The 25,615-nt window shown below is 41.9% G+C and overlaps 1 protein-coding gene across 2 annotated transcripts; it reads right to left on the reverse strand.

Moving 5' to 3' along the window:
* Positions 1-1,691: 1,691 nt before the first annotated feature.
* Positions 1,692-24,302, reverse strand: LOC120017447 (F-box/LRR-repeat protein 15-like). 2 transcript variants are annotated; one of them, XM_038960199.1, is made up of 6 exons: positions 24,160-24,302; positions 23,728-23,887; positions 23,103-23,605; positions 21,065-21,212; positions 20,686-20,770; positions 1,692-2,380 (listed from the first exon to the last, which is right to left on the reverse strand). In XM_038960199.1, exons 1-5 carry the CDS (start codon positions 24,183-24,185, stop codon positions 20,729-20,731), a joined length of 879 nt encoding a protein of 292 aa, XP_038816127.1. In that variant the 5' UTR covers positions 24,186-24,302; the 3' UTR covers positions 1,692-2,380; positions 20,686-20,728. The 2 variants fall into 2 exon arrangements, with proteins under 2 accessions (XP_038816127.1, XP_038816124.1); XM_038960196.1 differs by lacking the exon at positions 1,692-2,380 and adding an exon at positions 18,806-19,303.
* Positions 24,303-25,615: the final 1,313 nt, after the last annotated feature.

Raw genomic sequence — 25,615 nt, forward strand, 5'->3', positions numbered from 1 at the left:
TCAATGTCGTCTTGGTATAGAACCTCAGTGTAGATGTGTGTTTTAGGTTGTTGTCCAGCTGAAAGGTGAAGTCATCTCCCAGTGTCTGGTGGAAAGCAGACTGAATCAGGTTGTCCTCTATGACTTTGGCTGTGCTTAGCTCCTTTCTGTTCATTTTTTTATCCTGAAAAACTCCACAGTCTAGGCAAGTCAGTTAAGAACAAATTCTTATTTACAATGACAGCCTAGGAACAGTGGTTAACTGCCTTGTTCAGGGGCAGAACGACAGATTTTTACTCTTGTCAGCTCGGGGATTCAATCCAGCAACCTTTCGGATACTGGTCCAATGTTCTAACCTCTAGGCTACCTGCCGACCCCAAAAATCAAGGAAGATCATCAGGCAATAACCCAGCACACAAACCTCTGCCCAACGTAGGCACAATGTAACCTATATACATTACGCATTGGGAAGATGCAGTTTAGACATAGTTTGTTAATTGGCAAGATGTCTTGCAGACGTATTTAAGAAAAGCCTACATTTTAAATGATGCAATTCTACATCGTTTCTACATCGTCCAGGCATCAACATTCTATTCTCAAAAGCATAATAGGTTACTCTGCCTCCTCGGGCATTAAGCCTTAGCCAACCCACAAGAACACTTCAAAATACACAACATTGTTCATATACAGTATTTGGTTACCTCAGGACTATCTCTGTATGTTTGTGCATTTGCCTTCAGATATTTACTGGCATAATATTACTGTGAGGAGGTGTAACACTGGATCCTCCAGCTAGTCAGAAAGCTGTCAGCATGTGAGGGTTCCTGAAGTAGGACCAACAGTACTAAAGTTCAAGTTGATTTCATTCAGCCTGTTGTTTGAGCGTTTGCTTGAGCCTGTCTGGAGTGCCAGATGGGTGAGTGGGGTTTGCACTTTTGGGACTATTCCATTGCACCAGGCAAGCTAAATCAAGCACAACATTTAAAAGACAACAGGCACAGGGCTGGTGCCATCCCCTACTGCCATTGTGGCCTTGAGCAAGGCATTTAACCCCTAAACAGTTACAAGGGTAAGGCTGTAATACTGACCCTGTGTTGCTCCCAGCCTGGTGCATTAACAGTCAGGAGATTGAGTACTGTGACAGTAAAAATACCCACTTCTCAACTCGCAGTGAAGCATTGTGGGATAATTAGTAGTACAGTGGCACCTTCCATGCCTGAATTGAAGTACGTTTTCAAACCATTTCACTTCAAGTTCACCGACGTGCACATGTACAGGCATATGTTTGGTACAGGAAGAGAACATTCCTTCTGGTTGTAATGTTATGTCTACACAAAGAGAAGTCCTGTTCCTTCCAACTGCCACCCAGAGATAATGTAGTACGATAACTAGCAAGACAAAGCTCATAGGTTATAGATAGAACTTTATATTCCATGATTGGATGCTCCTCATTACACATAGAATACAACTGGTTTCAATACTGCAACTCCTCAGTGAAACAATACAATGTGGGTTGATCAGCCAATCACATTAAAATGTACTTTACACTGCAAGTTCTTCTCATGTTTCTTCCAAGATGTAAAACTGGGATTGTAATATGTGACTATTGACAAACAAACAGAAATGTGTCCTTCTTCATAGCCTACCATATGAGAAAGCTTATTGAACTAATGTTGTTTTACAACTAGTCCTACATGTTTTCAGACGTTCAAATGGAAAACCAGATTTCCTGAAGTAAACAGGCAAAAGGAGGATTTCAAGATCATGGTATCCAGATTCTTACAACATTTTAAAATGACATTTTAACAAAATGGTGGGCCAGGCCTGAACTGATCAGCTCAACTACCATTAAAACGGATATTGTAAGAGCATAGTTTCAGTCAATGTAAGGTCAATGCAAACACACAATATAAAACGTTTATTTACGTAATATAAAAAGTGTACCTACGTAATATATAAAAAGTTCACCTAGCTAATCTGAATGGAACATTTAGAGGTGTATGTATCATACATTTAGCAGAGTAACATGTCAATAAACACACAAAAACTCAACAATATGCTCTTATAGTTACGTCTTCTCCTTTGGTTGGAATGGTCCTTTTCTAAAGCTATAGATCACAAGAACATCTAAAGTGTTGTTAGGGTGTGATGAAATACAAATAAATACTGCAGGAATCTTTTGGACTCATGACAGCGTTACTGAAAAGTGCATGGCTTCCTTCAGTCTTTTCCTAAGTGCATAATTATAATCTGCAACATCACTGTAATAAATAAGAGACAAGTTCTACAATATATTTCCCATATACATCCGTTTTTGTTTGTCCTTGAATTGCTTAATTGACGTCCCAGCACACAGGGTGTGTTTCAATTGAAACAGGTCATTTTCCTAGTGGAGGAAAACCTGCAAAAAAACAATACCGCTGGTTACATAGACTGCAGAACATTAAAGTAGAGTCCAATATTCTGTCCTTTGTCCCTAAGTATGCACTGCATTTACTGGTAATTACTGGTATAATAAACATTGTGGAAACTGTCTAGCCCGTACCTACACCTATCCAATACTTTATATATGGGGAGTGGTGAACAAGTGCACACTTCAGGAGATTTGTAGTTACATAACATTCATACTGCATGAATACATAGGATTACACACCTAAACAGCTATTTAGAGCAAAAATATTCAAATATTTAGCTGATTCTGAGAAGCGTCAGCTAGCTCACCTGTTTCCAATTCGAAGGAGGAGTAATACCGATGTATTTTAGCCTAGCTAGCCTACATGTTTCCAGTTGGTTAGATGAGTAATACAGATGTATTTTAGCCTAGCTAGCCTACCTGTTGTCAGTTGGTTAGATGAGTAATACAGATGTATTTTAGCCTAGCTAGCCTACCTGTTGTCAGTTGGTTGGATGAGTAATACAGATGTAATTTAGCCTAGCTAGCCTACATGTGTCCAGTTGTTTGGATGAGTAATAAAGATGTCCTGTTTTCAGTTGGTTGGATGAGTAATACAGATGTATTTTAGCCTAGCTAGCCTACCTGTTTCCAGTTGGTTGGTTGAGTAATACAGATGTCATTTAGCCTAGCTAGCCTACATGTGTCCAGTTGGTTGGATGAGTAATACAGATGTCCTTTAGCCTAGCTAGCCTACCTGTTTCCTGTTGGTTGGATGTGTAATACAGATGTTCCTTAGCCTAGCTAGCCTACCTGTTTTCAGTTGGTTGGAGGAGTAATACAGATGTATTATAGCCTAGCTAGCCTACCTGTTTTCAGTTGGTTGGATGAGTAATACAGATGTACTTTAGCCTAGCTAGCCTACCGGTTTTCAGTTGGTTGGATGAGTAATACAGATGTATTTTAGCCTAGCTAGCCTACCTGTTTTCAGTTGGTTGGATGAGTAATACAGATGTACTTTAGCCTAGCTAGCCTACCTGTTTTCAGTTGGTTGGAGGAGTAATACAGATGTATTATAGCCTAGCTAGCCTACCTGTTTCCAGTTGGTTGGATGAGTAATACAGATGTTCCTTAGCCTAGCTAGCCTACCTGTTTCCAGTTGGTTGGATGAGTAATACAGATGTCATTTAGCCTAGATCTGGAGGTTGATGAAGGGAGCGAACCCCACCACATCCTGCAGTATCACCAGGGAAATAGACAGAGAACAACAATACATTATAGATGATACTTCATATCCTTTCAGATGGACATTTTGTTTTGTATGGTCCTTACAGTACAATTGCTTTCATCAATGCCTCAGTGAAACAATACAAGACGCTGTGTGTTCAGCCCTTCACATTAAATGTATAGGGTCCCGGATGTTCTTAAGTGTTAAAACTGGGGGGTGATATGTGTTTATTCAAATACACTAATTGTTGTGTTATAAATGACAGTAATAATTGTACATGAGTGTGTCCTTCGCCCTCATACCTGCAGCAGCACAAGGGCCCTCTGTAGTGGTGGCTCCACGTCAATCTCAACGTTCCTCTTCCGCAGGGGGTCCAGGCTGGACTCAGTCACGTTGTGACAGTGGTTCACCTTCAGAGACTGCAGCTTGGGGCAGTACTCTGCAACAGTCCTGCACGCACGCACATACACACACAGCAGGACCAAAAGGTGTAAGGACAGGTTTACCAGTGAATATCAAAGTAGAAGTGCCAGTCTCCCCTTCATCCAAAGCAAGCTGGAGCAGGACATACTCTGCAACCGTCCTGGACACAGCACGAAGAGGGTTCTTACAGGTGTGCCATTGCAGATCTAAAACATGTGTCATGACGTTACCCTGTTGGGTGAGGTTTATGACCCCCCCCCACCATAAATACCTTTTCCCCTTTTCTCTCTCTACTCTACAGAATGGACTCTTGGAAAGCCTTTTTTTAACATAGAGATAGCATGGTAACATCAAAAGGTTGGGGAATGGAACAATATTTCTGTAATCCAACCAGTTGAAAGTGTCCGTTGTTACTTAAAGAATATGATGTCAGATCAGTTGTCTTCTGAGACATTATTACTGATGATAGGACGGCATAAATTATATCTTGGAAAGTCTACACATTCTAGTCATCAGATTCACATGGAATTGTTATGCAATTTAAATGTTTAAATATGAAACTATTTGTGAAAATATTAAATGTAATTTTATCTTTCTAAATGAGAGAATTGTTTTCATAAGTCATTTTATGCTTACTCGGTGGCCACGCCCAACTGAACAGACATTGGTTGGAGAGGGATGAAACATGCACTTCTCTTCCCCAGTATAAAGCCCCCGTGACCCAATTCACATCAGACTAAGCAAACCCCAGCGTGAGCTGTGGTTGCGAATGATTGAATATCCACTCTACATAACGAAATGTACATGAGACCAGATCACGTGGAGGTGACGATCACTACGCTGGAAGGATGAATTTCTACTAGACTAGCCAGAATTCAGCACGAGCTAATTATGGCAAAATGGTATGAACTTTGAACTCTAATTGACTAAAGAAGAAGTGATAACTCGACTTCTAGGATGTATCAGCTGCAGCTGTAAACGTACGTGGCGTAGGACAGACAATCTCCTAATAACAACGACAGGCTATAACGTATCCGCTCGACAACATTACGACCAGATAGATTCTTCAAAGGTCAATGGCGATCTCTGCTGGGCAAACCAGGCTTCCATCTTCGACCCATCTATCGAAGCGCAGCTCAGTGGAAATATATATCTTGAATTTTCCTTTTCACAATACCCCATAATGACATCACAATACCCCATAATGACATCACAATACCCCATAATGACAAAGCAAAAACAGGAAATTGTTGAAAAATATACAAAAACTCAAATATCACATTTACATAAGTATTCAGACCCTTTACTCAGTACTTTGTTGAAGCACCTTTGGCAGTGATTACAGCCTTGAGTCTTCTTGGGCATGACGCTACAAGCTTGGCACACCTGTATTTGGGGAGTTTGTCCCAATCTTCTCTGCAGATTCTCTCAAGCTCTGTCAGGTTGGATGGGGAGCGTTGTGGCACAGCTATTTCCGGTCTCTCCAGAGATGCTCAATCAGGTTAAAGTCTGGTCTCTGGCTGGGCCACTCAAGGACATTCAGAGATTTGTCCCGAAGCCACACCTGCGTTGTCTTGCCTGAGTGTTTAGGGTCGTTGTCCTGTTGGAAGGTGAACCTTCACCCCAGTCTGAGGTCCTGAGTGCTCTGGAGGAAACATGCACCATCCCTATGATGAAGCATGGTGGTGGCAGCATCATGCTGTGGGGATGTTTTTCAGTGGCAGGGACTGAGAGACTAGTCAGGATCGAGGGAAAGGTGAACAGAGCAAAGTACAGAGAGATCCTTGATGAAAACCTGTTCCAGAGTGCTCAGGTTCTCAGACTGCTCATGATGCATTTGTAAGTTATTTTATTGGAGAATCAATGGATATAACATTCATTTATAAGTCCAAAACTGTATGTAGCAACTAAGGATTTTAACTTGAAAGTGAAAGTTTATTAATTAAGTCATCGGATGAATCCCGGAAACCAAAGATGTAACTACAATTCATGTCCACAAGGTAGAGTCAGAGCAGAGATAGTGAAATGTTTTCTGTTGGCCAGTGTCTAGTTCCCCTAATGTGACCTTTAATCTTCCTTTTGCTCAGTGTCTAGATCCCCCAATGTGACCTTTGATCTATAAAGTCAGCAGGAAGTACATGATAGACTGCATTCCAAATGGTACCACATTCTCTATGCAGTGCACTACTTTAGACCAGAGACCACGGGGTTCTGGACAGAATAGAGTGCCATTTAGGACACATGCAGAGTGTGTAAACTAGCATATCACCCTACTCTACCTAGCAACATGATGACAACTACTGATCTGTCAATCAGATGAGCAAAGAGAGGGAGGCTTCTACAACCCCTGAACAGCCAATCAGACAAGGAAAGAGAGGGAGGTTTTAACATATTTGGCAGATTTTAAAATCACAGCTAACAAATGTATGATGCTTAATATAGGTTTATTGAAGGATTACAGTTAAACAGGTGAGCCATACAACGTTTCCACCATGAATTCACATCGTCATCGTTTATCAAGCACATCATTAATACTGATGTACAATCAGAAGATATGGACGGTACATTCAGAAGATATGGACGGTACATTCAGAAGATATGGACGGTACATTCAGAAGATATGGACGGTACATTCAGAAGATATGGACGGTACATTCAGAAGATATGGACGGTACATTCAGAAGATATGGACGGTACATTCAGAAGATATGGACGGTACATTCAGAAGATATGGACGGTACATTCAGAAGATATGGATGGTACATTCAGAAGATATGGATGGTACAATGGATGGATATATTGTGATGTGCAGATCTGCATCCGTTGATAATAATGGCAGGTGATGTCAGGTGACGTGTGAGTTCCATAGTGGTCCATTCAATATGGAGACAGGAGAGGATCCTCAATACCTTATGGCAACACACACACACATATATATATATTACTGTAACTTTTTATAATGCTATAATACTAATTTGTACAAACACTTGTTTCTAATTGGTTGTTGTATCAGTGGAGGCAGGATTAAAGAACCCAGGTGGTGGATGCAGTTCAGATGTCCAGGATGTGATGTCATAAAGTCAGGAGGGAGGGTAATACATGAATTTACTTTCAGATGTCCAGGATGTGATGTATTTACCCTCCCTCCTGACTTTATGACATTACTTTACTTTCAGATATCCAGGTCACACAGACATCTCACCTCTCAAAGAAAGAGTAGGACTTACAGGTGCTTATCCACAATGCTGATGGCGCCACCATCTACGACCCATGATACGTCTGAGACGCCTGATCAGCCGCTGGTTGAAACGTCTGAGATTCCAGTAAATCCTGCGAAATCTGTGACGCCATCCCCAAAACAGATTTTGCAACTTCTCTGATTTGGGTGTCCCCTGCATCTCCTGCAGTAATCCTACTGCAGCTGCCTCTGTATATATGAAATATTCATATCAATATCAGCTGTCATACTGTACATAGTATAAGAGACAACATTATCTGGGAGTGTTTCAGGACATGTACACACTAGTTCCAGCTAGGTATTGACTGCTCAGCAAGCTACATTATTATCATTACTGGTAGTAGTAAAGTTAGTATCAATGTACTATGTTGTAGAGAGATTAATTTACCGTCATTTTGAGCCTCTAGTTCTTCTTGAGGCAAAGAGTCTTTTCAGAGAAAGATTAAACAAAAGTTATTAAAAATGAAACACAAGTGTCTACTTTCAATATCAGCTGTCATACTGTACATAGTATAAGAGACAACATTATCTGGGAGTGTGGCAGGACATGTACACACTAGTTCCAGCTAGGTATTGACTGCTCAGCAAGCTACATTATTATCATTACTGGTAGTAGTAAAGTTAGTATCAATGTACTATGTTGTAGAGAGATTAATTTACCGTCATTTTGAGCCTCTAGTTCTTCTTGAGGCAAAGAGTCTTTTCAGAGAAAGATTAAACAAAAGTTATTAAAAATTAAACACAAGTGTCTACTTTCAATATCAGCTGTCATACTGTACATAGTATAAGAGAAATCATTATCTGCGAGTGTGTCAGGACATGTACACACTAGTTCCAGCTAGGTATTGACTGCTCAACAAGCTACATTATTATCATTACTGGTAGTAGTAAAGTTAGTATCAATGTACTATGTTGTAGAGAGATTCACTTACCTTCATTTTGAGCCTCTGGTTCTTCTTGAGGCAAAGAGTCTTTTCAGAGAAAGATTAAACAAAAGTTGTTAAAAATGAAACACAAGTGTCTACTTTCAATATCAGCTGTCATACTGTACATAGTATAAGAGACATCATTATCTGGTAGTGTGTCAGGACATGTACACACTAGTTCCAGCTAGGTATTGACTGCTCAGCAAGCTACATTATTATCATTACTGGTAGTAGTAAAGTTAGTATCAATGTACTATGTTGTAGAGAGATTCACTTACCGTCATTTTGAGCCTCTGGTTCTTCTTGAGGCAAAGAGTCTTTTCAGAGAAAGATTAAACAAAAGTTGTTAAACATGAAACACAAGTGTCTACTTTCAATATCAGCTGTCATACTGTACATAGTATAAGAGATATCATGATCTGTGTCTACATTAAGTGTCTACTTTCATTATTATTTGTAGATAGATAGATAGATAGATAGATAGATAGATAGATAGATAGATAGATAGATAGATAGATAGATAGATAGATAGATAGATAGATAGATAGATAGATAGATAGATAGATAGATAGATAGATAGATAGATAGATACATACAGACTCAGTGAGCATAGCCTTGCTATTGAGAAAGGCCGCCGTAGGCAGACATGGCTCTCAAGAGAAGACAGGCTATGTGCTCACTGCCCACAAAATGAGGTGGAAACTGAGCTGCACTTCCTAACCTCCTGCCCAATGTATGACCATATTAGAGAGACATATTTCCCTCAGATTACACAGATCCACAAAGAATTCGAAAACAAATCCAAATTTGATAAACTCCCATATCTACTGGGTGAAATTCCACAGTGTGCCATCACAGCAGCAAGATTTGTGACCTGTTGCCACAAGAAAAGGGCAACCAGTGAAGAACAAACACCATTGTAAATACAACCCATATTTATGCTTATTTATTTTCCATTGTGTACTTTAACCATTTGTACATTGTTACAACACTGTATATATATATAATATGACATTTGTAATGTCTTTATTGTTTTGAAACTTCTGTAAGTGTAATGTTTACTGTTAATTTTTATTGTTTACTTCACTTTTGTATATTATCTACCTCACTTGCTTTGGCAATGTTAACACATGTTTCCCATGTCAATAAAGCCCCTAGATAGATAGATAGATAGATAGATAGATAGATAGATAGATAGATAGATAGATAGATAGATAGATAGATAGATAGATAGATAGATAGATAGATAGATAGATAGATAGATAGATAGATAGATAGATAGATAGATAGATAGATAGATAGATTAGTAGATAGATAGATAGAAAACCAAGAGAAACATACACACTTACCCTGCTTGTCAGCAATAGGATCAATCTCTGCAGAATCCAGTTTTCTGGGACCACTGACAGCCACATCTGTCAGAGAGGACATGCAGTACAATTTATTGAACTGTATTAAAACGATGCATCTTCTACATACTCAAAAACACCTTTCTCTTTTAAACACACAAACAGCTTTGTTTTCGTGCATTTTCAGGACTTTTTGTGGAGTACAAATGTATTCCCATTCAAAATCTTATTTTTCCTAAGCCTAAACCTAACCCTGACCCATAACCTTACCCTGACTTTAACCCTAACCTTAATCTTAACCCCAACTCTAACCTTAACCTCAAACCTAACCCTTAAACCTAAAATAGCATTTAAACTAATTCAGGACATGACAAAAGTCCTGACGTTTCAACATTTTTCTTGTTCTCCTACCTTGTCAGGACATTCTAGTGACTTGTCGGGACATTCTAGTGGCTTGTCGGGACACTAGTGGCTTGTCGGGACACTAGTGGCTTGTCGGGACATTCTAGTGGCTTGTCGGGACATTCTAGTGGCTTGTCGGGACATTCTAGTGGCTTGTCGGGACATTCTAGTGGCTTGTCGGGATATTCTAGTGGCTTGTCGGGATATTCTAGTGGCTTGGCGGGACACTAGTGGCTTGTCGGGACATTCTAGTGGCTTGGCGGGATATTCTAGTGGCTTGTCGGGACATTCTAGTGACTTGTACGGACATTCTAGTGACTTGTACGGACATTCTAGTGACTTGTACGGACATTCTAGTGACTTGTCCGGACATTCTAGTGACTTGTCAGGACATTCTAGTGACTTGTCAGGAGATTGTGGTCCTGATAAGGTAGGAAAAAATGTACACACACAACATACAAACACACACACACTAGACATACCTTCCTTAGCGTTAACCTGGTTGAGCTGGTTTGCCAACAGGAAACCCAGCAGAGTGACCAGCACTAACACACCCTGGTGCCTCATCCTTTCCTACACAAAAAACACCCCCATCCAGGTTGGACAATAAGTCAATCAATTAACCAACCAATCAATTAATCAATTAATCAAATTAATTTCTAAATCCTTTTTTTACATCAGCATTTGTCACAAAGACATTTTACAGTAACCTGGGCGTTCCAGACTCCAAAGAACAAGCAAAGCAGAAGCAGACACACATTGTCTAGAAAACCCTTCCTCCTAGGACAACAATAATAATAAAGTTCAACTAACCTGGAGATTCTGGAGTTGGTAGAAGCAGACTGCGATGTGGTCCAGAGAATGAGTTGCCTCTCTGCTGTTACGTCTTTTATCCTACCTGTCCAGGTCATTTCCATTACCCCAACCCCCTAAGCATTTCCCTAAGAACACATGATTTTGGCTAATCTTGGTACAAAAACATGATGTAAATTGATTCTTCAGAAAACCTATGCAAACTCGCTCCAGGTCATCAAATAAGTCAACACTCAATGCACACAATGTCACTCACTATACTCTTAGAAAATAATATATAGATACAACTTAAAGGGGTTTTATTGCATTCTTAATATACGAGACCCCTAAAAGATCTACATAGAACCATTTTAGCTAAACAACAACTGTAACACTGTCTTTTAAAGACAACAAGTGCTTATTGGGCAAATGTATTTATGTTTTCAATAAACATTTTCAGATGAAATATATCTTAATTGTTTAATTGCCTGTTACGTGAACAGTGTTTCAGAGGGTTGGGTACTGTCTGTGGCAGGAAATATACACATTTCCACTGACAATGGATGAATAAAGATCTGTTTGAGGGGACGTTTAATTTGAGACAGACACAACACCCTTGACCTTGATGGTGAAGAACAAAAGATGGCAATGGCTGGGACATATAGTATGCAGACTATCACCAAAACACAGCCTGCAATTAATACACAGTACACCGGATGGGAAGAGAAATCCAGGACATCCAAAAGAGACGTGGAGAAGAACGACCTGGTGTAACTGTTATATCAGACCTGCAGTGTGTTCTGGTCCAGACAACCTGGTGTAACTGTTATATCAGGCCTGCAGTGTGTTCTGGTCCAGACAACCTGGTGTAACTGTTATATCAGGCCTGCAGTGTCTTCTGGTCCAGACAACCTGGTGTAACTGTTATATCAGACCTGCAGTGTGTTCTGGTCCAGACAACCTGGTGTAACTGTTTTATCAAACCTGCAGTGTCTTCTGGTCCAGACAACCTGGTGTAACTGTTTTATCAAACCTGCAGTGTCTTCTGGTCCAGACAACCTGGTGTAACTGTTATATCAGACCTGCAGTGTGTTCTGGTCCAGACAACCTGGTGTAACTGTTATATCAGGCCTGCAGTGTGTTCTGGTCCAGACAACCTGGTGTAACTGTTATATCAGGCCTGCAGTGTGTTCTGGTCCAGACAACCTGGTGTAACTGTTATATCAGGCCTGCAGTGTGTTCTGGTCCAGACAACCTGGTGTAACTGTTATATCAGGCCCGCAGTGTGTTCTGGTCCAGACAACCTGGTGTAACTGTTATATCAGGCCTGCAGTGTGTTCTGGTCCAGACAACCTGGTGTAACTGTTATATCAGGCCTGCAGTGTGTTCTGGTCCAGACAACCTGGTGTAACTGTTATATCAGGCCTGCAGTGTGTTCTGGTCCAGACAACCTGGTGTAACTGTTATATCAGACCTGCAGTGTGTTCTGGTCCAGACAACCTGGTGTAACTGTTATATCAGGCCTGCAGTGTGTTCTGGTCCAGACAACCTGGTGTAACTGTTATATCAGACCTGCAGTGTGTTCTGGTCCAGACAACCTGGTGTAACTGTTATATCAGACCTGCAGTGTGTTCTGGGCCAGACAACCTGGTGTACCTGTCTTTTTTTTCGCCTTTATTTAACCAGGTAGGCTAGTTGAGAACAAGTTCTCATTTGCAACTGCAACCTGGCTAAGATAAAGCAAAGCATTTGACACATACAACAACACATGGAATAAACAAACATACAATCAATAATACAGTAGGAAAATCTATATACAGCATGTGCAAATGAGGTAGGATAAGAGAGGTAAGGCAATAAATAAGCCATGGTGGCAAAGTAATTACTATATAGCAATTAAACACTGGAATGGTAGGATGTGCAGAGGATGAATGTGCAAGTTGAGATTCTGGGGTGCAAAGGCGCAAGATAGATAAATAAATACATACAGTATGGGGATGAGGTAGATTGGATGGGCTATTTACAGATGTACAGGTGCAGTGATCTGTGAGCTGCTCTGACAGCTGGTGCTTAAAGATAGTGAGGGAGGTAAGAGTCTCCAGCTTCGGAGATTTTTGCAGTTCGTTCCAGTCATTGGCAGCAGAGAACTGGAAGGAGAGGCGGCCAAAGGAAGAATTGGCTTTGGGGGTGACCAGTGAGATATACCAGCTGGAGCGCGTGCTACAGGTGGGTGCTGCTATGGTGACCAGTGAGCTGAGATAAGGCGGGGCTTTACCTAGCAGAGACTTGTAGATGACCTGGAGCCAGTGGGCGACGAGTATGAAGCGAGGGCCAGCCAACGAGAGCATACAGGTCGCAGTGGTGGGTAGTATATGGGGCTTTGGTGACAAAACGGATGGCACTGTGATAGACTGCATCCAATTTGTTGAGTGGAGTGTAGGAGGCTATTTTGTAAATGACATCGCCGAAGTCGAGGATTGGTAGGATGGTCAGTTTTACAAAGGTATGTTTGGCAGCATGAGTGAAGGATGTTGCAAATAGGAAGCCGATTCTAGATTTAATTTTGGATTGGAGATGTTTAATGTGAGTCTGGAAGGAGAGTTTACAGTCTAACCAGACACCTAGGTATTTGTAGTTGTCCACATATTCTAAGTCAGAACCGTCCAGAGTAGTGATGCTGGACGGGCGGGCAGGTGCGGGCAGCGATTGGTTCAAGAGCATGTATTTAGTTTTACTTGCATTTAAGAACAGTTGGAGGCCACGGAAGGAGAGTTGTATGGCATTGAAGCTCATCTGGAGGTTAGTTAACACAGTGTCCAACGAAGGGCCAGAGGTATACAGAATGGTGTCGTCTGCGTAGAGGTGTATCAGAGAATCACCAGCAGCAAGAGCAACATCATTGATGTATACAGAGAAGAGAGTCAACTCGAGAATTGAACCCTGTGGCACCCCCATAGAGACTGCCAGAGGTCCGGACAACAGGCCCACCGATTTGACATAGTGAACTCTATCAGAGAAGTAGTTGTTGAACCAAGCGAGGCAATCATTTGAGAAACCAAGGCTATTGAGTCTGCCAATGTTGTGATTGACAGAGTCGAAAGCCTTAGCCAGGTCGATGAATACGGCTGCACAGTAATGTCTCTTATCGATGGCGGTTATGATATCGTTTAGGACCTTGAACGTGGCTGAGGTGTACCCATGACCAGCTCTGAAACCAGATTGCATAGCGGAGAAGGTACGGTGGGATTCAAAATGGTCAGTAATCTGTTTGTTAACTTGGCTTTCAAAGACCTTAGAAAGGCAGGGTAGAATAGATATAGGTCTGTAGCAGTTTGGGTCTAGAGTGTCTCCCCCTTTGAAGAGGGGGGTGACCACGGCAGCTTTCCAATCTATGGGAATCTCAGACAATACGAAAGAGAGGTTGAACAGGCTAGTAATAGGGGTTGCAACAATTTCGGCAGATAATTTTAGAAAGAGAGGGTCCAGATTTTCTAGCCCGGCTGATTTGTACGGGTCCAGATTTTGCAGCTCTTTCAGAACATCAGCTATCTGGATTTGGGTGAAGGAGAAGTGGGGGAGGTTTGGGCGAGTTGCTGTGGGGAGCGCAGGGCTGTTGACCGGGGTAGGGGTAGCCAGGTGGAAAGCATGGCCAGCCATAAAAAAATGCTTCTTGAAATTCTCAATTATTGTGGATTTATCGATAGTGACAGTGTTTCCTAGCCTCAGTGCAGTGGGAAGCTGGGAGGAGGTGCTCTTATTCTCCATGGACTTTACAGTGTCCCAGAACTTTTTGGAGTTTGTACTACAGGATGAAAATTTCTGTTTGAAAAAGCTAGCCTTAGCTTTCCTAACTGCCTGTGTATATTGGTTCCTAACTTCCCTGAAAAGTTGCATATCACAGGATGTTTTTGTGCTGGTCAAGGGCAGACAGGTCTGGAGTGAACCAAGGGCTATATCTATTCCTGGTTCTACATTTGTTGAATGGAGCATGCTTATTTAAGATGGTGAGGAAGGCACTTTTAAAGAATAACCAGGCATCCTCTACTGACGAAATGATGTCAATGTCATTCCAGGATACCCCGGCCAGGTCGATTAGAAAGGCCTGTTCGCTGAAGTGTTTTTGGGAGCGTTTGGCAGTGATGAGGGGTGGTCGTTTGACCGCAGACCCATTACGGATGCAGGCAATGAGGCAGTGATTGCTGAGATCTTGTCTGAAAACAGCAGAGGTGTATTTGGAGGGCGAGTTAGTTAGGATGATATCTATGAGGGTGCCCGTGTTTACGGATCTGCGGTTGTACCTGGTAGGTTCATAAATTTGTGTGAGATTGAGGGCATCAAGCTTAGATTGTAGGATTGACGGGGTGTTAAGCGTGTCCCAGTTTAGGTCACCTAGCAGCATGAGCTCAGAAGATAGATGGGGTGCAATCAATTCACATATGGTGTCCAGGGCACAGCTGGGGGCAGAGGGTGGTCTATAGCAAGCGACAACGGTGAGAGACTTGTTTCTGGAAAGGTGAATTTTCAGAAGTAGAAGCTCGAATTGTTTTGGTACAGACCTGGATAGTAAGACAGAACTCTGCAGGCTATCTTTGCAGTAGATTGCAACACCGCCCCCTTTGGCAGTTCTATCTTAGCGGAAAATTGTATAGTTAGGGATAGAAATTTCAGGGTTTTTGGTGGTTTTCCTAAGACAGGATTCAGACACGGCTAAGACATCCGGGTTGGCAGAATGTGCTAAAGCAGTGAATAAAGCAAACTTAGGGAGTAGGCTTCTAATGTCAACATGCATGAAACCAATGCTTTTACGGTTACAGAAGTCAACAAATGAGAGCACCTGGGGAGTAGGAGTGGAGCTAGGCACTGCAGGTCCTGGATTAACCTCTACATCACCAGAGGAACAGATGAGAAGTAGGATAAGGGTACGGCTAAAGGCTATAAGAACTGACCGTCTAGCATGTTTGGAACAGAGAGAAAAGGGAGCAGGTTTCTGGGCACGATAGCATAGATTCAAGGCATAATGTACAGACAAAGTTATGGTAGGAAGAGAGTACATTGGAGGTAAACCTAGGCATTGAGTAATGATGAGAGAGATATAGTCTCTAGAGACGTTTAAACCAGGTGATGTCATCACATGTGGGAGGTGGAACAACATGGTTGGTTAAGGCATATTGAGCAGGGCTAGAGGCTCTACAGTGAAATAAGACAGTAATCACTAACCAGGACAGTAATGGACAAGGCATATTGATATTAGGGAGAGGCATGCGTAGCCAAGTGATCGTATGGGTCCAGTGAGTGGTTGGGCTGGCTGGGGACACGGCGATTCAGACAGTTAGCAGGCCAGGGCTAGCAAGCTAGCAGTTAGCAGGCTGGGGCTAGCAAGCTAGCATAAGGGCCTTAGAGGGACGTCGCGATGGGGGAAAGTCTGTTTTCTCCTCCTCGTGCTGTGATGTCGATAGACCAGTCGTGGAATTAGTAGGGTTCCAAGTAGCAGAGGGGTCCAAGTCCAATTGGCAAAATGGGTATAGTGGTCCAAGAAACTGGCCGATGGATCAGCTAACAGTCCAATATGCTCTAGATAGCTAGCAGGCCGCGGTTAGTAGAATGGGCCTTCAGGGGACGTCACGCCTGAGGGGCCTGTTGGGATCCTTGGGCAGATTATGTCGGTATTCCAGTCGTGAAGGATCGGCGGGGTTCCGTGCCCCATACCGGCAGTAGAAGGGGTCCGGATATTGTAGCCGAGGAGTGGGCTTCAGGAGTAGCCCAGGAGCCCTATCCGGGAGATGGGTCTAGCATGGCCTAGCTCCAGGCTAGTTGGTGCTAGCTCCGGGACGGAAACGTTAGCCAGGAGTAGTCAACCCGGGTTGCGGTTAGCTAGCTGCGATGATCCAGATGAAAAGGTTCAGAGTTTGCGGCAGGAATCCGGAGATATGGAGAGAAAAATAGGTCTGGTATGCTCTGGTTTGAAACGTGTTGTACGAAATGGCGAGAGCTTTCCGAGCTAAAGGTTAGCTGATGACCGCTAGCAGTGGTTAACTGACTGATAGCTGGTAGCTAGTTAGCTAGCTAGCTTCAGTTGAGGTATTCCAGTTCGGAGGTAAATAGAAATACTTTAGAAAAAAACAGATCCACACCACATTGGGTGAGGTGGGTTGCGGGAGAGTATTTTGAAGTTGAGGTTTAGGAAAAATATATTTTTTAATGTGAAGAAAAATATATAAAAATATATATACATGGGACGAGACAAGACAAAGACGTCTGACTGCTACGCCATCTTGTAGCGCCATTTTATATCAGGCCTGCAGTGTGTTCTGGTCCAGACAACCTGGTGTAACTGTTATATCAAACCTGCAGTGTGTTCTGGTCCAGACAACCTGGTGTAACTGTTATATCAAACCTGCAGTGTGTTCTGGTCCAGACAACCTGGTGTAACTGTTATATCAAACCTGCAGTGTGTTCTCTGACAAGATAAACCAATATAAGACAATATCATTAGTTTGCAGTAAACCACCAACCTGGTAAGATGAACAAAGTGATGAATAAATAAATGAGTTAACGTCACAACAGGTCTTTAATTGACCATGTTCCCAGCACACTGAAGACCACACAGCTCTATGACCACAGCCTCTGTCATCACAACCCTAGAAGACTGTTATGATCCAGATGAATCCACATCCATATGCAAAACAACATGTCAAACAGGCTTGTTCTGGCCTGTAGCACATCGAAAAAAACATACGTTACAATCACCTTTGGCAGCGATTACAGCCGCAGGTCTTTTTGGGTAAGTCTTAAGAGCCTTGGATTGGATATTTGCCCATTATTCTTTTTTCAAAATTCTCCAAGCTCTGTCAAGTTGGTTGTTGATCAATGCTAGATGGACACTTTCAAGTCTTGCCATATATTTTCAAGTCAAACCTGTAACTAGTCCCCTCAGGAACATTCAATGTCGTCTTGGTATAGAACCTCAGTGTAGATGTGTGTTTTAGGTTGTTGTCCAGCTGAAAGGTGAAGTCATCTCCCAGTGTCTGGTGGAAAGCAGACTGAATCAGGTTGTCCTCTATGACTTTGGCTGTGCTTAGCTCCTTTCTGTTCATTTTTTTATCCTGAAAAACTCCACAGTCTAGGCAAGTCAGTTAAGAACAAATTCTTATTTACAACGACAGCCTAGGAACAGTGGGGTAACTGCCTTGTTCAGGGGCAGAACGACAGATTTTTATTATTGTCAGCTCGGGGATTCAATCCAGCAACCTTTCGGATACTGGTCCAATGTTCTAACCTCTAGGCTACCTGCCTGAGTACTGTGACAGTAAAAATACCCACTTCTCAACTCGCAGTGAAGCATTGTGGGATAATTAGTAGTACAGTGGCACCTTCCATGCCTGAATTGAAGTACGTTTTCAAACCATTTCACTTGAAGTTCACCGACGTGCACATGTACAGGCATATGTTTGTTACAGGAAGAGAACATTCCTTCTGGTTGTAATGTTATGTCTACACAAAGAGAAGTCCTGTTCCTTCCAACTGCCACCCAGAGATAATGTAGTACGATAACTAGCAAGACAAAGCTCATAGGTTATAGATAGAACTTTATATTCTCAGATAGACATGATTGGATGGTCCTCATTACACATAGAATACAACCGTTTTCAATACTGCAACTCCTCAGTGAAACAATACAATGTGGGGTGATCAGCCAATCACATTAAAATGTACTTTACACTGCAAGTTCTTCTCATGTTTCTTCCAAGATGTAAAACTGGGATTGTAATATGTGACTATTGAAAAAACAAACAGAAATGTGTCCTTCTTCATAGCCTACCATATGAGAAAGCTTATTGAACTAATGTGGTTTTACAACTAGTCCTACATGTTTTCAGACGTTCAAATGGAAAACCAGATTTCCTGAAGTAAACAGACAAAAGGAGGATTTCAAGATCATGGTATCCAGATTCTTACAACATTTTAAAATGACATTTTAACAAAATGGTGGGCCAGGCCTGAACTGATCAGCTCAACTACCATTAAAACGGATATTGTAAGAGCATAGTTTCAGTCAATGTAAGGTCAATGCAAACACACAATATAAAACGTTTATTTACGTCATATAAAAAGTGTACCTACCTAATATATAAAAAGTTCACCTAGCTAATCTGAATGAAACATTTAGAGGTGTATGTATCATACATTTAGCAGAGTAACATGTCAATAAACACACAAAAACTCAACAATATGCTCTTATATTTACGTCTTCTCCTTTGGTTGGAATGGTCCTTTTCTAAAGCTATAGATCACAAGAACATCTAAAGTGTTGTTAGGGTGTGATGAAATACAAATAAATACTGCAGGAATCTTTTGGACTCATGACAGCGTTACTGAAAAGTGCATGGCTTCCTTCAGTCTTTTCCTAAGTGCATAATTATAATCTGCAACATCACTGTAATAAATAAGAGACAAGTTCTACAATATATTTCCCATATACATCCGTTTTTGTTTGTCCTTGAATTGCTTAATTGACGTCCCAGCACACAGGGTGTGTTTCAATTGAAACAGGTCATTCTCCTAGTGGAGGAAAACCTGCAAAAAAACAATACCGCTGGTTACATAGACTGCAGAACATTAAAGTAGAGTCCAATATTCTGTCCTTTGTCCCTAAGTATGCACTGCATTTACTGGTAATTACTGGTATAATAAACATTGTGGAAACTGTCTAGCCCGTACCTACACCTATCCAATACTTTATATATGGGGAGTGGTGAACAAGTGCACACTTCAGGAGATTTGTAGTTACATAACATTGATACTCCATGAACACATAGGAACACACCTAAACAGCTATTTAGAGCAAAAAGATTCAAATATTTAGCTGATTCTGAGAAGCGTCAGCTAGCTTACCTGTTTCCAATTCGAAGGAGGAGTAATACCGATGTATTTTAGCCTAGCTAGCCTACATGTTTCCAGTTGGTTAGATGAGTAATACAGATTTATTTTAGCCTAGCTAGCCTACCTGTTGTCAGTTGGTTAGATGAGTAATACAGATGTATTTTAGCCTAGCTAGCCTACCTGTTGTCAGTTGGTTGGATGAGTAATACAGATGTAATTTAGCCTAGCTAGCCTACATGTGTCCAGTTGGTTGGATGAGTAATAAAGATGTCCTTTAGCCTAGCTAGCCTACCTGTTTTCAGTTGGTTGGATGAGTAATACAGATGTATTTTAGCCTAGCTAGCCTACCTGTTTCCAGTTGGTTGGATGAGTAATACAGATGTCATTTAGCCTAGCTAGCCTACATGTGTCCAGTTGGTTGGATGAGTAATACAGATGTCCTTTAGCCTAGCTAGCCTACCTGTTTCCAGTTGGTTGGATGTGTAATACAGATGTTCCTTAGCCTAGCTAGCCTACCTGTTTTCAGTTGGTTGGAGGAGTAATACAGATGTATTTTAGCCTAGCTAGCCTACCTGTTTCCAGTTGGTTGGATGAGTAATACAGATGTCATTTAGCCTAGCTAGCCTACATGTGTCCAGTTGGTTGGATGAGTAATACAGCTGTCCTTTAGCCTAGCTAGCCTACCTGTTTCCAGTTGGTTGGATGTGTAATACAGATGTTCCTTAGCCTAGCTAGCCTACCTGTTTTCAGTTGGTTGGAGGAGTAATACAGATGTATTATAGCCTAGCTAGCCTACCTGTTTTCAGTTGGTTGGATGAGTAATACAGATGTACTTTAGCCTAGCTAGCCTACCGGTTTTCAGTTGGTTGGATGAGTAATACAGATGTATTTTAGCCTAGCTAGCCTACCTGTTTTCAGTTGGTTGGATGAGTAATACAGATGTACTTTAGCCTAGCTAGCCTACCTGTTTTCAGTTGGTTGGAGGAGTAATACAGATGTATTATAGCCTAGCTAGCCTACCTGTTTCCAGTTGGTTGGATGAGTAATACAGATGTTCCTTAGCCTAGCTAGCCTACCTGTTTTCAGTTGGTTGGATGAGTAATACAGATGTACTTTAGCCTAGATCTGGAGGTTGATGAAGGGAGCGAACCCCACCACATCCTGCAGTATCACCAGGGAAATAGACAGAGAACAACAATACATTATAGATGATACTTCATATCCTTTCAGATGGACATTTTGTTTTGTATGGTCCTTACAGTACAATTGCTTTCATCAATGCCTCAGTGAAACAATACAAGACGCTGTGTGTTCAGCCCTTCACATTAAATGTATAGGGTCCCGGATGTTAAGTGATAAAACTGGGGGGGTGATATGTGATTATTCAAATACACTAATTGTTGTGTTATAAATGACAGTAATAATTGTACATGAGTGTGTCCTTCGCCCTCATACCTGCAGCAGCACAAGGGCCCTCTGTAGTGGTGGCGCCACGTCAATCTCAACGTTCCTCTTCCGCAGGGGGTCCAGACTGGACTCAGTCACGTTGTGACAGTGGTTCACCTTCAGAGACTGCAGCTTGGGGCAGTACTCTGCAACAGTCCTGCACGCATGCACATACACACACAGCAGGACCAAAAGGTGTAAGGACAGGTTAACCAGTGAATATCAAAGTAGGAGTGCCAGTCTCCCCTTCATCCAAAGCAAGCTGGAGCAGGACATACTCTGCAACCGTCCTGGACACAGCACGAAGAGGGTTCTTACAGGTGTGCCATTGCAGATCTAAAACATGTGTCATGACGTTACCCTGTTGGGTGAGGTTTATGACCCCCCCCACCATAAATACCTTTTCCCCTTTTCTCTCTCTACTCTACAGAATGGACTCTTGGAAAGCCTTTTTTTAACATAGAGATAGCATGGTAACATCAAAAGGTTGGGGAATGGAACAATATTTCTGTAATCCAACCAGTTGAAAGTGTCCGTTGTTACTTAAAGAATATGATGTCAGATCAGTTGTCTTCTGAGACATTATTACTGATGATAGGACGGCATAAATTATATCTTGGAAAGTCTACACATTCTAGTCATCAGATTCACATGGAATTGTTATGCAATTTAAATGTTTAAATATGAAACTATTTGTGAAAATATTAAACGTAATTTTATCTTTCTAAATGAGAGAATTGTTTTCATAAGTCATTTTATGCTTACTCGGTGGCCACGCCCAACTGAACAGACATTGGTTGGAGAGGGATGAAACATGCCCTTCTCTTCCCCAGTATAAAGCCCCCGTGATCCAATTCACATCAGACTACGCAAACCCCAGCGTGAGCTGTGGTTGCGAATGGTTGAATATTCACTCTACATAACGAAATGTACATGAGACCAGATCCCGCTCTTTCATTCAAACCCAAGCCCCTTTCTTTGTGTACCCATCCCGGGTGGCGCAGTGGTCTAGGGCACTGCATCGCAGTGCTAGCTGCGCCACCAGAGTCTCTGGGTTCGCGCCCAGGCTCTGTTGCAGCCGGCCGCTACCGGGAGGTCCGTGGGGCGACGCACAATTGGCATAGCGTCGTCCGGGTTAGGGAGGGTTTGGCCGGTAGGGATATCCTTGTCTCAGTATGTAAAATGTAATAAAATGTATGCACTCTACTGTAAGTCGCTCTGGATAAGAGCGTCTGCTAAATGACTAAAATGTAAATGTAAAATGTGTAACCAGCCGTCATATCGGTTTCGTCCACTAGGGACTTTCTTTTATGACATGATTAGTAATCGATGTATGATCCATCCTATGTAATTCTGTGTGATTATTTAGGTATTTAGTAAATAAATAATTTAGCCAATTACTGTATTGCTGATTCAACTTGTTAGCCAGGGTTCGTGAAGATAACCAAGAATTTGATGATGTTCAGATGAGACTGAATAAGGTAACGATTAATAATTGACTGCTATTGATATAAAAGATCTTCAGACCTTTAAGAGTTTATTCGTCAAACGTTAGGTAATCGATTTGATAAAATAGCCTGTCATCTCATTTAATTATACTAGAGACACGACAAATGTCACTGTAAAATGTCAGCCCAGAGCGAGACATACAGGTGGAACATGACATGAACCTGACTAAGTATATGAACCTGACTAAGTATATGAACCTGACTAAGTATATGAACCTGACTAGAACCTGACTAAGTATATGAACCTGACTAGTATAAGAACCTGACTAGAACCTGACTAGTATATAAACCTGACTAGAACCTGACTAAGTATATGAACCTGACTAGAACCTAAATAGTATATTAACCTGACTAGTATACAGACCTGACTAGTATACGAGCCTGACTAAGTATATGAACCTGACTAGAACCTAAATAGTATATAAACCTGACTAGTATATAGATAAGACATATTAGCAAAATACAAACAAACAAACAAACACACACAGAGAGAGATGATACCAATGATTTGAGCAGTCAGTGTATCAAAACAACAGTACCTGATGGAGTCATTCCTAACCCTCAGGCAGCCTGTCAGGTCCAGCTGTTCCAGCTCCCTGCAGTTCTTGGCCACTTCCTCCACAGACACGTCTGTAATGTTGGCGTTGACCGCCACAGACAGCGACCTCATCTTCAGACACTTCTTGGATAAATAGCAGATGGCCTCGTCTTTGAGCTGGCGGCAGGCGGTCAGGTCGATGGACCTCAGGCCCCCACAGTGGTCAGCCAGGCTGCGTATGGACAGGCTGTCCACCCATTCACAGTGGGCCAGGCCCAGGTGCTGCAGGTGTGTGCAGCTCAACGACACGGCTACTAAGGAGTGACGGGTCAGCCGGTCACACCCCCTCATGTCTACTCTCAGCAGGTGCTGGTTCTGGCCAATCACAGGCAGCAGCTCCGTGTCTGTCACCCAATCGGAGCAGTTCTGGACGGACAAGTTCTGTAGGACTTTGTTGTCCCTTAGTATGTTGCAGAATGCCTCCTTGGGAAGGCTAGGCCCTATCTGTGAACATTACAGGAGTGTGATCTTACACTATTTAGCCTAATACCCAGTTTATGAGCATTTAAGTACAAGAAACTGTAAGGAAATCCTGAAATAAATAGAATGGATCATGTGTGGCCTACCTGTGTGAGGTCAAAGGTGCGACAGTTGGCCAGGTACACCTGGATGAGGGCATAGAACTGCTTGCTCACTCTCTGTAGCCGCACCAGCTGGCGTAATGGCAGGTAGCAGAAGATGTGTGTTACCAACACATCCTCCCAGGGCAAATCCAAGAGGTGACATCTGCCAACAGACATTTCAAACTTGATCAACAAGTTATTAATGGACAAATTTAGCACAGTCACACATCAACGTCTGCCTCGCGTTCGAACTAGCTCTACAAAGATTGATAGCTAGCTCAACCGTAAGGCATAATGTGATGATTCTGCAAGACAGCGCAGGACATGCATTCTCCAACTGCCGCAGCAAGCTACAGTAGTAAGAATAGGTAACTAACGGTTAGCTAGCTAGTTCTGCTGACGTTTTTTTTGTAACGTTAAAACAAAAATACATACTTGCAACACTCTTTTTCCGCATCCATTTTGAATCCGCAGAAATATGCGAGATAGCCAACAAACTGTCGTTGTACATGTAGCTATCTTATGAGCCTTGGTTGAAGCTTTCTGGCTCAGCGACAGCTTTTATGGCTGTATTCCCAAACTTCCGGGTTCGTACACTGGGTACGTTCCAGAATGCAGAGTCAACCTCTCTGCGTAGGAATAGGGAATCTATATCTCAGTAAATGTGTTTGTTTTGGGAGAAATAAAGCTGAGAAAAATAATACATTGGAGTAATTATTGATGGTCTTTGACAAGTATGTGCAATGTTTTGGTAAAAATATACGACCGAGCGTTAGGATCCAAGTGACATTCGACGCCTGTGGATTTTACCGATACGCACCCCCGGTCAATGTCTGTAACACGAGAGGAATAATATCTTTGCTGTAACCGCTCCAAATAAGGAAAAGCATTGCTTTTCTTTTGTCATATTGGCAACTGTAGGAATGACTTGATCAGTTCTTTATCAGAAGGAATAATTTTTATTATCCAATGGTTGCTCACAATGTGAAGAGCTTTGATTCATGTCAGAAAAATGAAAATTGTTCTACAAATGCAATGTATTATGTATGGCAAACAAAAGGTATAGGCCAAGCTTTGACACAGCAATAACCAACAGGCTCAATTAATTAAATATTAAATTCCATCTAAGCTTTGGCTATGTTGATCATACTTAATTCTCTACCATGTAAAAAATAATCAATAATCTGACGATATAGTACTTTCTTTTTATTGTAAAATAGATCACATGTCCTATAATGACCCCAGGAACAGCACCAATATTAGTTTACTATGGTTCTACAGTATTTCCAATATATGCATAGATTTTTTTTACATACCTGTCAAGTGAATAATGAGAGATAACCGATGACTAACTGTCACTAACATGATCTGCATACCCATGCAAACTGCTGAACAAATAACCATCCTGTCAATTCATCTCTTAGCATGCAGTGACACAATGGAGTCAACCATGCTGAACAATTGCTGAGCCTATAGTTATGGTTCTCTGAATGAGGAGGACCAACAGGGTGGCTAGGTGAATACCCACCGCTGACTGACTGCTCTGCTCTGGATATAGGCTACAAGCTAAAGAAGAAGTATAACCTCTAATGGCGTGCGTTAAATCAATCTATGATTTCAGTGCTGAGACCTTGGACGGTCAGAGCGTTCCTCTCAGTATCTACAGGGGCAAGGTGCTCCTCATTGTCAACCTGGCCACCTTCTGAGGGTCAACAATAGAGGAGGTAGGCTAACAATGATTCATGGTGCTAGCCTATACAGGCTAAAAGCCTCATGCTGGTCAGCTGGCATAGGCCGAACTTTTGATTGTGTTGTAGTATTAGAGATATTCAACAGTCAGCCCAAGGTGGAATGTTTAGGTGGTGTTCTAATTGTATGTGTCATCTAACAG

Source organism: Salvelinus namaycush, chromosome 22, assembly GCF_016432855.1.
Source record: "Salvelinus namaycush isolate Seneca chromosome 22, SaNama_1.0, whole genome shotgun sequence".
Taxonomy (NCBI): Eukaryota; Metazoa; Chordata; class Actinopteri; order Salmoniformes; family Salmonidae; genus Salvelinus; species Salvelinus namaycush.

Excerpts from the sequence above, each read along its gene's own strand:
- LOC120017447 (XM_038960199.1), bottom strand. The coding sequence starts at position 24,185 with ATGGATGCGGAAAAAGAGTGTTGCAA. Across the intron at positions 23,888-24,159 it reads GCGGAAAAAGAGTGTTGCAA|ATGTCACCTCTTGGATTTGC; the intron begins GTATGTATTTTT and ends GTCTGTTGGCAG. Across the intron at positions 21,213-23,102 it reads GTTAGGAATGACTCCATCAG|GACTGTTGCAGAGTACTGCC; the intron begins GTACTGTTGTTT and ends GCATGCGTGCAG.